Genomic DNA, 14782 nt, shown 5'->3' on the forward strand with positions numbered 1-14782 from the left:
AAAAAAAAAAAAAAAAAAAAAAAAAAGGATGCAGAAGAAAAAAAAAAAAAAAAAGTAAATGGCATGACCTGCTTTTCCCAATCGGTGAAAATGGTTATGAGCAAGAACACAATTGTTTGGAGCATAGATGCGACGTTGAGTCCCACCCAAAGCCCCATTCCTCCTAAACCAACCCAAAAACCCAACACCACAGCCACCGGCACTCCCACCAGATAATATGCCGCCAGATTTACATAGGCTCCCAGGTGCTGCCACCCACTTCCTCTTGCCACCCCTGCAAAACCAATAGAGAATTGAAGCTAATCAGCCGCCTGATTGACTCAAATCAAGAAAGTAAATAGGTATCTTGAGAGTTAAACTTGTAGCCTTGTGATTACTAAGTCAATCACGTGACTGAGTTAAAAACCCGGTTATCTAGTAATAGGGTTGAAGCAATTATGGTTTAGTTATAGATGGAGGATGGACAAACCAGAAAGAACTCCTTGGGTGCCATCTGACAAGTACATGATACTGATAAGAGGGCTCATCTTTGTTATATATTTCACCACCTCCTCCTCCGCGCTGAATGCATAGCCCAGAATATTGCCGCAAGCCAACACCGCTATGCTCGCCACCAACATCTCTGCAAATCCTAGAACCATTACTGCCCACGTTGCCATTTTAGCCGTTTCTGTGTTGCCCGCTCCTAGCTCGTTTGATATCCGGGTGCTACAAAAAGTAGGTGTTATATGTATTTCATATCACCTAGACAAAGCTCAACTCGTTTTGACAGCTCTAATTAAAATATAATACCTTGCGCCAGCACCTACAGAAAATGGTATGTAGTAGTGCAGTGAAATAGTCATCAGGCTGTAGGAAATTAAACACCAAGTAATCAGTTTTTATTCATTTGATCCGAAAGTATATAGTATATAACTAATAATAATAACAATTAGTTCACATATGCGCATACTAATATATAAGGTAAATGGTACATTCTATCTGTATGATTATAATGATATAATTCATTTTCTCTGTCAATTATAGACTTTTTAAATTTTAATTCTATTAGACATTAAATAAAATTAAGCATTTTTTAGATAAATGAAAGGAAAAAAAAACAGTATGTATACCTATAATTAAAGCAAAAAGACATTTTAAATATATTTTAGATATTAAATGCATATTTAAAAAAATATATATATTTATATGTGTGTGTGCAGGAGATCATATAAGTTCATACCATATTGAAAGCACAGAAGTCTCAAGTTGAGGATTTGGCAGTAGACCTCCAAGCAGTACAATTACCTCAAATGTCCACATCTCTAGGCTGCAAATAAGGTAAGAGTGTTTTTAGAGAAATTTTTTCAACAAAAATATTATTCTCATTTTTTACTTTTACTTCTTCATTGCCCCATGGTAAATTCTCATATGAGTAGATCTCATAACCTTCTATATCAGAGAGAGATAGTACATGTTATCTGAGCACAATGTGCTTAGCTACTAATATTAATTAAAAATAAACAAAGTAGCTTACCATGCCATGCTTGAAGACGGCACGGCAAATTGGAAAAACTCCCCCATGCGAAAACTCAGGTCTTTCCACAAGCAATTACGAGTCTCTTGGCAGGATGCAGAAAACATCATGTACAAAGCAAGCAGAGCGGCGTTGAACCAGTACGACAAACCGACCGACAATGCGCCGCCGACGCTACCTAAGTTAAACCAGAACACTAAAGCCCAGCAAACCACGACATGGAAACATGTTGTGGCAGCTGCGCTTAGCAGCATGGGAAAGATCAAGCTCTGCATCTGTAAGTAGCGAGTAAGACACTGGAGAATCGCGTACGGAAATATGGAGGTGATCAGCCAAACGGCATATTTTCCGGCTTCCACGGAGATCTCCGGATCTTGACCGATGAGTATCAGAAGTTTGTCTAAGTAAGCCCAGAGAATCGATATTGGTATGCACACGACAAGAAGAGCCATGATTGCCGCATAGGTATATGTTCCCAGTTTGTTGAATTGCTGCGCTCCGAAAGCTTGCCCGCACAGTGTCTCCAAAGCACTCGCCATTCCAAACTGCCGGAAAAATCAAATCAGGGCAAGAGATTATTATACCCTCTCAGATGTGTCTGGTTGGATTAAAAAAATCAAATCAGACACAAAAGACAATAAACATGACAGTTAAAATGAGACAGAGAGAGTAATATATATGGCTTACTACGACGATGAAGCCGGTGACGTTTGTGAGAGAAGTGGCGACGGAGGCGGCGGAGAGAGAGAGCTCGCTGACGTGGCCCAGCATCATCATCGGCAACACCCTCACAAGGTGCTGCGAAACGGTGACCAGCACCATGGGTATCGCTATGCGACTCACGTTCTTCATCTCTTCCATGAAGAACTCCCGTTTCCAATTCGCCGGCCGCGTCTTCTCCGCCAACAGCACCGCCGTTCCTTCCTCCATCTCCGACAAACTCATACCGTACCCTCTCTAGTCTCTACTAATAAATGCTTCTTCTTTTTCTCCCTCTCTACGTATAGCTTATAACACTATATACTATACGGGCGAGATGCATGTATATATAATATATGCATGCAAAGAACGAGCAGTCGACTGGGGTAAACAAATCAAATTTTATTGTAATTCGAATACTAATCAGAATATATTTTATGAATACTAATAATTCTTAAAGTAGTCTAATTCTAATGGAATAGTAAGATATTTGACTCATTTACACCCTACTCAGAGTGCTTATATACACACCAGGCCAAGATATTATATTATTATAGAAAAGATTAATTTTTACAGTGAGAAATAACATTTTTCTTTTCGAATTTAGGTATTGGTCGCGTTTTATATGAGTCGACAATGACATTAAATCTAATACTCCCTAGTTGGATAAACTTTGCTGGTTAGGTAGAAATATAGAATCTAAATTAAATTACCTAAAGGGGGTGCATAAGTGCATTTACTAATTTACCATTAATTAAAATTAGATTATTTTGGGCATTTCATTCAAATATATAGGAATAGTAATTGAAATAATAAAATATTAGTAATTGTAATGAGTTCTAGTAAATAGGAATAAGGGGCAAATTATTGCATGGACCATGATCCACACAGCTGTGTGTACCAAAAATAAAAAGTACATTATTTTTATATTGAAGGTACATTATTTTTGTATTATAGTTACATTATTTGACATGTCAAATAATGTACCTATGGTACAAAAATAATGTACCTTCATGTCAAATAATGTACCTATGGTACAAAAATAATGTACCTTCAGTACAAAAATAATGTACTTTTTATTTTTGGTTCACACACTGTGTGGACCATGGTTCATGCAATAATGGGAATAAGGTCCAAATTGGCCATTGAACGAAAAAAAAAATACAATTAAGTCACTCAACACTCCAAATGTATGTAATTTCACCTGATAGCAGGTTAACACCCCATCTAGCAGGTTGCATGTTAGACATGGAAAATGACTTGATAATTTTCTTTTCATTTCTTTTTCTTTTTGAAAATCCTTTTCTTGCATAAAATCTACTGCACTTCTACCATGTACTAGGCAAATTAGGCAAACTAAGCTTCAATAATTTTTTCAAAAATAAAAAATAAAAAGCTTCAATTATAAATCTCCAAATCAACTGTGAAATTCTCAAATCACGCCTAAAATTCATATTTGTTTCGTCGTTGCTTCGGGGTTTCATCAGATTGAAGTTTATCAGTTCGTAGCTTCATCAATTTGCAGTTTCAATTTCTTATAGCCCGTTTGGTTCGCTGAAAAATATTTGAAGAGTGTATATGTTCATACAAAAGAACAAGGTACTACAGCAGATTTTTTGCACATTATAATGGTAAGACATGCACTGTGAAGAGAGGTTTTAGCACCAAGTTAAAGTAGTGTTTGGTCTACCTTTGCTTAATTTAGCTCCGAAGTAGTGCACTGCGAAGCAAATCCTGTTTCATTATATTTATTAACATCTTAATTATTATATAAAATTATAAATTGAATATATTTCTTTAAAAAAATTGAATATATATTGCAGTATATTTTATGCTATAAAAGGGTTTTCACAAATAAAAATAAGAAATGAAAAGGAAATTTTAAAGAAAATGTCAAATCATCGTCCAAATCAACATGCAACCTGCTATGAAGTGAAATTACATACATTTGAAGTGTTGAGTGGCCTAATTGCACTTTTATTTCATTCAGTAGCCAAATTGCCCTTTCACGTTTTGTTCAATGGCCAATTTAATTTGAACCTTATTCCTAGTAAATATAGTCTTTTCTATTTTGGTAGTCAATAAGAATTTTGAATAAAAATAAATAAATAATTATTTAATTAAAACAAAATAAATATATGAATACATATGTAAAAATATATAATTCATATGCATACACACATATGTGTACACATATTAAAGTATTTAAATTATTATTGTTATTTTATGTATGTCCGCATGTGTCCTAAATTCCTAATCATGCTAGTACTTGTATGTGCTCTTAGGGTTGAAGTTCAAATACTTCTGATTAATCTAGAAGAGACATTGCATATACAAGGTTGAAAAAATCGCTAGGTGCCTCAAGGTGTCCAAAATTTTTTTTAATTTTTATTTGTTTTTATTTTTTTAAAAAATTAGTTTAAGAATTAATAATTGTAAAGTGTGTAATATTTTAAGTCTTTACGATTTAATAGTTAAATAGTTTTTTTTTGAGGAAATAGTTAAATAGTTAATACTTAATAATAAGTTAATAGTTATTACTTATTAAGTTATTAGTTATTATTTATTAATTATTTTATTACTTATTAGTTTAATTTAGTTATTATTACTTATTACTTATTATTTTATTAAGTTACTTCGTATTACTTATTAGACTATTAGAGTATCAGTTAATACATTAAATGTTTAAGATTTAGAATTACTAAGATATTAAAAAAAAAAGAAAAAGGAATAAGGGTTAAATAGGCCACCGAACTACACACAAAACTGCAATTAGGCCATCGAACTCAAAAACAATGTAATTGGGTCCCTAAACTACACAAATTCATGCAAATTAATCCAAAGTGACTTGTTGACTTGATATTCGGGTTACCAACTTTAAAAATAATATTTTAAAATAATTTTAAATAAATAAATAAATTAAAATTAAAAAAAAAAAGGAACAAGTCAATTGGGTCCTTTTTTTAATTATAAATTTTAAATTTAATTTTAATTAAGTATTTTATTTAAAATTATTTTAAAATATTATTTTTAAAGTTGGTAACCGGAAGATCAAGTCAAACAAGTCACTTTGGGTTAATTTGCATGGATTTGTGTAGTTCAGGGACCTAATTGCATTGTTTTTTAGTTCAATGGCTTAATTGCAGTTTCGTGTGTAGTTCAGTGGCCTATTTGACCCTTATTCCAAAAAAAAAAAAAAAAAAAAAAAAAAAAAAAAGCCAGCGGGCTAGGCACCCGACCGCGGAAATGGCCGATTCCGACAAAATTTTCCTTGGCCGCAGTGCCTAAGTGCGATTTTTGTAACATTGTGCATATATATCTCATGTCATTCACAATATTTATGGATAAATGTCAAATAATCCCTCTATTAGAAGGAATTATTGTGAAATTAAATTCCGAATTAAAACATACTCCATCAAAACTCCTTTAATCGATACAAATGTACAAAATCATCTAAAATGACTTATTTAAAAGATCGGCCTCTTTATCCCCCATTGTAACAAAGGGGTCATTGGATATTTGGATGGCCTACCTTCATCACAAAGCTTCATATCTGGATGGCAGTCATAGGCCCCATGGCTTCCTAAAAAGAATTAATTTTTTGAAGTTGGTCACGATGACAATGCAATAAGCCAGTTTTTAGCATGTGCATAATGCTCGAAATAAGACCTGAATTTTATAGGATTCAATATCTATTTTAATTTTTTAACTTAGTTGCTTAAGTAATAAAAAAATTACAATTAAGCACTATTCCTTCACATTTCTTTCATATTGCCTAAAACTCATCAATTTTTTTCCTAAATCACGCACCAACATTGAAGAATGCAAGATTCTTCCTTCATTAATTTTACTTAACTTTTCTCCAAATTTCTTTGATTATCAAAGTTGTAATTTAATTTTCACTTCTCTCTTCTAATTAATTGAGCATAATTATGGCAAAATCGTTCAAAATATTTATATTAAAAATAATATATAAATTTATCCAAATATATATATATATATATATATATATATATATATATATATATATATATATATATATATATATATATATATAAATTATATATTTTACGATATTGACTTTAAGGATTGGACTTACACTTTTGTTAGAGTCTCATTTATTTATAAGAACGGAGTCAAAAAATCGAAAAGACAGCCATGACAACCATAGATGTCTTTCTCGGACAATCGTGTTTATCGTCGAACATCCACCAACGATCTCTTTCAATTACAAGTGTATAATTAAAAAAAATTGTATACAAGATTGACGTAAACATTAGATATCCCCAACCCCATGTTAGTCATATAAACAAATCCCACCAAACATGTTATAGAGGTTGAATGAAATTTTTTTCCTAAGTAACTCAATTACATTAAACTTCACCCAAAAAAAAAAAAAAATTACTCAGAAACTTATATTATTAAACACTTTTCCCTTATTTTCATTTGAGTTAATTCCATTTTTGGTCCTAGATTTATAGATGACAATTCATTTTTAGTCCTTTTTTTATTAGAACATCCTCATTTGGTCCTAGTATTATTGTGACATGACTATTTTTAGTCCTCTATCAACAAAATCGTTGAAATATCATTAAATACAAAGACATTTCAATCTTTTTTATACAAAGTATGTTGAACCACTATATTTTTTATGTTTTTTTTTAAAGACATCCATAATTAAAGACCGAAATGTTCTTATATTTAACGATATTTAAACTATTTTGTTGATAAAGGGCCAAAAATGGTCGTATCACAATAATACTAGGACCAAAAGTGGATGTTCTAATAAAAACAAACTAAAAGTGAATTGCCACCTATAAATCTATGACCAAAAATATAATTAACTCTTTTCATTTTTATATCTATTATTTTTAATAGCTAAACAAGATATCAAAGGACGTTGTAATCAAAAGTGAAAAATAATTAACGAACGTTAATAACCTTTTATGGATAATGATTGAACATTATTGTTCCTGTCAAGTAGTACGTTACATTAATTGTATGCTAATCTCTTTCCTAGTCGGCTATTTACTCCGATCATATCATATCCTTGATGAAGCAGACAGGGAGAGTGAAGAAATATCCATGAAAGCGACTTGAGAATACAAAGGAAATCTCATCATTACAGCTAGATATAAGAGAAAAAATCTGGGCCGCCCGCAGCCATGAAAGGACCTTCATTTCCCGGTTCACTGTTTGGAAAAGTTAATGAAAAGACCATGAAGCAATGGCAAAAAATTAAAGGTTGTCTTTCATTCATGGCCACTTGACTAACTAGCTTAATTAATTAGCTTGTAGCTTCCTCTTAGCTGTATGGAAGCTCTCTTCTAGTTACAAGACAAATACAAGAGTTCCGTGACCGGTTTAAAGTTCTCGCTCGTTCACTGCATTATTTATCTTTTGAAATGAAATGTCTTCATATTAAGCCATTACTTGTGATTGCACCATGCGAATCCTGTCGATGTTTTCCAGATTTAATTAAGGTTTTCTTGCACGAATTGAAATAGATGACCAAGTGGATGCTTCTCATCCAACAAGATTACATGTTCGACCAAATGGATGATTCTCATTCTAAAAGATTTCATGTTTAATTTTTGTCTATATTTTTTTAAGTCTTAGATTTATCTCTTTGGTGTGTTATAACTTATAACATTGGAAAGTGAAAAATACCTTACCTAGTGCACAATGCACACTGTCAAGTTATGACTTTAGGTTTTTGTTATTAAAATAATAATAAAAAATAAATAAAATTTAAGGTTGTCATTTGAGTTCGAAATTGGCAAATTATTGGCGGGTAGGTGTAGCGCGCATGCATGGATTGGGTGTTTTTGGCAATCCACCTCAGCTAGCTTATAGTAAATTTCATGCAACAATTTTCAAACAAGACATGTTATTTTAATTAAATATTAATATTTGAGGTATTAAATAATGTATAATGGACATGACTATATGGTAAATTAACCGACCCAATAATGAAGCCAACAAATCAAAGATAGGGATTTCCACTGAGGCTCGATCTCATGGCCTCTCATATGGGAGAGTAACTACATATTATCTGAGCACAAGGTGCTTAACTCTACATAACAACTTGTAACTTATCAATATGTTGAACCATTCTCACTCAATTAAGTTCCCCACTAATATATACTCATCACTTGGCAAAACACAACTCTTCGTCTCTATCTTAATAAGTAATACAGTATAATGTAATGGGAGAAGAAGTAATATAATGTAAAAGATAAACGCATATTTTGATCTAATTTATTCTCTCAGTGACAAAATTACGAATTGGAGTAGTTGTAAAAAATTTCATACTCGGTATTTATTAGCTACAAATTCCACCGCCCCCGTGAGTACGAGCTGAGGTGATTTTTGGCCCTGGCGTTGGCATGTATAAGACATGAAGACAAATTAGTTCATTATGGCATGAGTCAGATCACATGCCCAAATATGTAGTGCTTATTGTAATTATTAGAAAGTCAGATTGATTTTCCATTTTTCCAAAAAATAAGTGTCAGAGATTGAACAAAGTAATCATCCACCAAGCTAAAGGACCTGGAATTGCTGAAAAGCGTAACATTATATATATATATATATATATATATATATATAGAAATCTGTTCAACTGTGGCCGCGCATTCTCGTGCGGTCGGTGCGGTTCACATCACTCAATGTTACGAAATGTACCACTCAATGTTAAGAAATGCACCACAATGAAAATACGTAAAAACAACTCATAACTCCCATGTTTCTAATTGTGCATTTCTAAACACTGTGAGGTGTATTTTTTCATACGTAGTGGTGTGTTGTAGATGATTTGTACCTAATAGTGCATATTTTTTGGTGCATTTCTTAACGTTGAGTGGTGTAAACCGCACCGGCCGCACGGGAAGACGCGGCCACACCTGAACGCTACTCTCTCTCTCTCTCTCTCTCTCTCTCTCTCTCTCTCTATATATATATATATATATATATATATATATATATATATATATATATATATATATATATAAATGAATTTCCGTGCGGTTGATGATCTCATGTGCGGTTGTGCAGTTAAATTTGAACCATTGATCTTGCCTAAATCAACGTTCAAATTAACAATGATTAAAAAACGCACGGTGTCAATTTAGTCTTTTTGCATTTAGGTCAAATTTAAGGTGCATGAATTCCTTCTTAAGGTGCGTGGTTTTTCTTTCTTAAGGTGCGTGAATTTCCTTCTTAAGGTACGCGATTTGTATGTTAAGGTGCGTGGTTTGTGTACTTAAAGTGCGTCATTTTAAACCTTTAGGTGCGTGATTTGTGTGCTTAAGATGCGTGATTTATGTACTTAAGGTGCACCATTTAAAAACTTTAGGTGTGTGGTTTGTGTTTTTAAGGTGCTTTGTTTGTATTCTTAAGGTGCATAGTTTTTGTACTTAAGGTGCGTCATGTTTGTCATCCCAGGTGCTCAGATGATAGTATTAATGGAGGACCTGTGTTTTTTTTAAAAAAAAAATTCATTGATTTGAGCCATTGATCTAGATTTGATCAATGGCTCAAATTTAACCACATTTCTTACCTGGGAGCAATCCCGCACATGAACCATTCCATATATATATAGAATTTAGTTTCTGTGTGGTGGGATGGGGTGTCTCCTGTGAGGTTGTGCGGTGGCTTTAGGTGCGTAATTTTTTTCTTAAGGTGCGTGATTTGTATGCTTAAGGTGCGTGAGTGTTGAAACTTAAGGTGAGTGAACCTAAAGCTTAAGATGCGTGATTTTCCTTCTTAAGGTGTGTGATATGCATGCTTAAGGTGTGTGAGTTGTTGAAACTTAAGTTACGTCATTTTAAAACTTTAGGTGTGTGGTTTGTGTACATAAGGTGCGTCGGCCTAAAGCTTTAGGTGCGCGTGGTTTGTGATTTTAAGGTGTTTTGTTTGTGTGCTTAAGGTGCATAATAGCACAACCTGTGCGATTAGCCTTTTCTAATGCGGTTGTGCGGTGGCTTTAGGTGCGTAGTTTTTTCTTCTTAAGGTGCGTAGGTTTCCTTCTTAAGGTGTGTGGTTTGTGTGCTTAAGGTGCGCAGTTTTCCTTCTTAAGGTGCGTGATTTGTATGCTTAAGGTGCGTGAGTTGTTGAAACTTAAGGTGCACCATTTTAAAACCTTAGGTGCGTGACTTTTATTCTTAAGGTGCTTGGTTTGTGTACTTAAAGTGCGTGGTTTGTGTACTTAATGTGCGCCAACCTAAAGCTTTAGTTGCGTGTGGTTTTTGTTTTTAAGGTGCTTTGTTTATTGTGTGCTTAAAATGCATAGTTTGTGTCCATAAGGTGCGTCATTGTAATGCTTAAGGTGCGTACCGCACAACTGCACGGAAACCCTTCCCCGTACCTGAATGCATATATATATATATAATTTAAATTTTTTACTACCTTTTTTTTTCTCTTTTATTAATAAAATTATTATGAGTGTTGAGTTTTATTAATATAGTAGATGAGCAGTATATTATAACTGATTGATGATACTCTTGGTAGGGTGAAGGTTCGAACTCACCACAAACAATTTAGAGATCACTCAAAAAAAAAAAACCCCAATTTAGAGATGATGAACTTCATTAATTTGGTGTCGAATTGGACAATTTATATCATGGACCAGGGTGTACAATCCATACCAAAACTACGTCATTTTGGTCATTTTAATTAATGATTTGTTTGTTTGAAAATCATGTTTCCCGTTTCGACCGTTAACTTCCAAATATTAAAAAAAAAATGTGTTGTTCAGATTGGCGATTTTGATTTGTTTGTTGTTGATGCAAATAAATGAATTCGTATTTGATATTCGTTGATTGAACTATATGATAATAGTTATAGGATTATTTTTTAAACAACTAGATGATCCTAAGGTTAGGTGGATGTGGTCTGTGTATTTGTATTAATATTCTGTGTATTCTTTGAAGGCATTCTGTGTATTGTAGACTACGATTCTGTGTATTCAGTTAGTAGTACTTAAACATAGGTTGTGACGTGTTTTGTGTATTCGAATGTTAGGAGAATGATTTCTGTGTAGCTGTGTCAATATTATGTGCATTCCCTCAAGTCATTCTGTGTATTATAGACAAGGATTCTGTGTATTCATGTTAGTGGTATTGTATATTCATGTTAGTGGTACTATGTAGTGGTATTGTATATTTATGCTAGTGGTACTTAAACACAGGGGTGAGTGTTTGTGTATTTGGTGTGACATTCTGTGTATTGTAGACTACGATTCTGTGTATTTATGTTAGGGGTACTTAAACATGTATTCCCTCAAGTCATTCGGTGTATTATAGACAAGGATTCTGTGTATTCATGTTAGGAGTACTGTGTAGTGGTACTGTATATTCATGTTAGTGGTACTTAAACACAGGGGTAAGTGTTAAATAGACAAGTTGTTAGTGGTATGTGTATTTGGTGTTGCCGTGTTTTGTGTATTCGAATATTAGGAGGATGATTTCTGTGTATTTCCTAAAGACGTCGTTTCGCACCAGGGGTCCACGATTGGTCGAATTAGGGTTTGGCTTTTTGTACGTATAATAATATAATTTGGTACCTTTGTTGTTCTGAAGCGTAAATTTATAGCTACTTCCTCAACCAAATAAAGCACAAAGGGTCAATATCGCTTCCACTGAGGTTCAAACTCACCCCTTCTCATGTGAGGGTGCAACCGGATGGCACTAGACTCCAAGTTAAAAAACCAAAACAAAAAAAAAAAACAAAAACAAAAAAAAAAACAAAAACAAAAACAAATCGTACCACTCCACTATGCTTGGGTTTAATGATGAAAAAATTAAACTTTATGATCGTACCACTCCACTATGCCAATATCGCTTCCACTGAGGTTCAAACTCACCCCTTCTCATGTGAGGGTGCAACCGGATGGCACTAGACTCCAAGTTAAAAAACCAAAACAAAAACAAAAAAAAACAAAAACAAAAACAAATCGTACCACTCCACTATGCTTGGGTTTAATGATGAAAAAATTAAACTTTATGATCGTCTAGACTCTAGACTCCTTAAATGCATTGAATGCATCTTGTCATAAATTGGTGCTGGATAATAATATCATGCTCAGATGTCTCACATGGTACATACTACACCAATATATAATTGAGTTCTATTACATGTAATTCCAAATCTTACTCACTCAATTTTACTCCTTAACAGCCCGTTTTGTTCGCTAAAAAATATTTGAAAGAAACGGAATTCAAATTCCATGAAAAAAAAATTATCAGGAAAATATATTCCATTGTTTTATTGGTGAAAAAGAAATTAAATTACTAGGAATATAAATTTCATTGTTTGGTTGGATTTGAAATTGTGATGAATAATGAGTATAAAGACAACTATACCTCTACACAATAATAACAACAACAATAATAACGGTAATTAAAAAAAAATTAGTGAAGACATAATTCTCCTCCTTGTTTTCCATGGAAAACAAAATACCAAGGAGTGGCCATATAAAATGTTTTCCTTGTTCTTAAGGAAAATGTTTTCCAATGAAAAATATTTTTCGTCCAACCCAAACAAAAGAAAATCTAGTTTTCCTCAAATTCAAAGAAAACATTTTCCTTGTTATCTGGTTAATTAAAGACTTAAAGTAATGTAGAAAGATAAGGGTGAATTTGAAACAGTATCATTGCTAGCGGTTGTTATGCCATGGACCCAAGTCTACCTTTCTAGGTGGACAGTGGACTTAGGTCTATGTTCACAATTTTAAAACTCTATGTTCATAATTTTGTTATATAGATTCAAAAATTGTGTTATACTATTGACTATAGAGTTCTGAAATTGTGAACATAGAGTTCTGAAATTGTGAACATAGAGTTATGTAATTGTGAATATAGAATTCAAAAATTGTGAATATAAAGTTCAAAAATTGTGAATATTGAGTAATGTAATTTTGTATATTGAGATATAAAATTGTGAATATAAAGTTCTAAAATTGTGAACATAGAGTTTTAAAATTGTGAACATGGACCTAAGTCCATCTTGGGGGTCCATAGCATAATTTTCTCATTCCTAGAGAGTAAAAAACCAAACCCCTTACAGAGCGTTTGGTTTGAGGGAATTAAAATTCTATTTCCACTTAATTCCTATCTAATTCCGAATACAACCAAATAGTGATGGTAGGTTTTCATAATTAAGAAAAAAAAAGAAAAGATTTAAGGCCCTTTGAGTTCAAAATTGGCTACTATAGAAGGCAAATAATTGTAGAGTTAGTGTAGCATGCATGGATTGGGTATTTTATGCGACCCACCTCAAGCTTATAGTAAATTTCATGCAACAATTTTCTAACATTACAGGTTATTTTAATCAAATTTATTTACTAATTAGATATTATTTGAAGTTTGAACTTTGAATAATGTATATAATTTATAATCGATGTGATTATATATATTGTGGCAACGTAATTGACCCAATAATCCAATCACCGGATCAAATTAAACAGAAAGCATTTAGGAGATGAGCACTCTGAAGCATTGGATCGACCAAGGTGAGGAACTTTTACCGTTCAAGCCCACTTGTGTTGAGAACTGAGAAGATTAGGCTAACATTTGTCACCAATTGTTATACAATTGAGCATGGTTCACATAGTGTTATTATGTGGACTATAGTCGTTAAATAAAACTATAATAGAATTAAATTGATACTTTAATGTTGCTATGATGAAACTAGTGTATAGTGAAAAATGAAACTAAAAAAAAGAGCTCATTCAACAACGTATATTGTCAAATGAAATTGTAGTATAATTAAAATGATGTTATTATAATGAAACTAGCATATGTGAAAAATGAAATTAAAATCTAGAGTCATATAATAACATATATTGTCAAATGAAAATGAATCTGGAGTGTAATTAAAATAATACTTAACATTACTATAAGTAAACTATGTATGTGGAAAATGAAACTACAAAATATGACTCATGTAATAATGTATATTGTCAAATGAAATTGTGGTAGAACTAAAATAATACTTTGGTATTATTATTATGAAACTAGCGTGTATAGAAAATGAAACTTAAAACATAGCAATATTTTTACATTCTTCGCATGCTAATGGCGATTTTAAAAATTAACCATTTTTATTTCAAAAAAGAAAATAACCATTTTAAAGAATTGATAAATTAAAGATTCACATTGCTTTGTCACATGCAATGGTGGTGAATACTTAACAGATTCTCTAGCAACAATCTATGATTACTTGTCTCATGACCTTCATATTTTTATAAATCTACATCTAAAAAAATCTTATTATTGTTTTATTATTTGATTTATGGAAAATCAGATTTGTTTTCAAAAAAAAAAAAAAAGATTCTTGTTTTATTCTGGCAGTGTATGACGCTCGGGTTAACTTCGATTTTTGTAACTTTGTATCCACCTAGTATGAAAATAAAATGTGTCCAAATTATATTAATTAAGAGGGGTGATCAAGTTTAATTTTTTCTATTCCGATTTTAATAGACAAATAGGGTGTTTAATTTTCTAGTACAATGATTGTCGTCTTCTTAGTTATTGCCATGCATGCATGCAAGCAAGGTGAGTGTTG

The 14782-nt window shown here is 32.5% G+C and overlaps 1 protein-coding gene across 1 annotated transcript in view; it reads right to left on the reverse strand.

Annotated features, from left to right (window-relative positions):
• LOC116014032 (protein DETOXIFICATION 14-like) overlaps nucleotides 1–2706 on the reverse strand; it is a 3648-nt gene extending 942 nt beyond the window's left edge. Inside the window, exons 1-6 of the mRNA XM_031254017.1 lie at nucleotides 2204–2706; nucleotides 1517–2061; nucleotides 1223–1309; nucleotides 793–849; nucleotides 470–708; nucleotides 69–274 (exon numbers count right to left, since the gene is read on the reverse strand). Of these exons, the coding sequence (XP_031109877.1) occupies nucleotides 69–274; nucleotides 470–708; nucleotides 793–849; nucleotides 1223–1309; nucleotides 1517–2061; nucleotides 2204–2461 (1392 nt within the window). The 5' untranslated portion in view covers nucleotides 2462–2706. The remainder of the gene's footprint in view (nucleotides 1–68; nucleotides 275–469; nucleotides 709–792; nucleotides 850–1222; nucleotides 1310–1516; nucleotides 2062–2203) is intronic.
• Between the last annotated feature and the right edge of the window lie 12076 nt (nucleotides 2707–14782).

This window comes from Ipomoea triloba, chromosome 3, assembly GCF_003576645.1.
Source record: "Ipomoea triloba cultivar NCNSP0323 chromosome 3, ASM357664v1".
Lineage (NCBI taxonomy): Eukaryota > Viridiplantae > Streptophyta > Magnoliopsida > Solanales > Convolvulaceae > Ipomoea > Ipomoea triloba.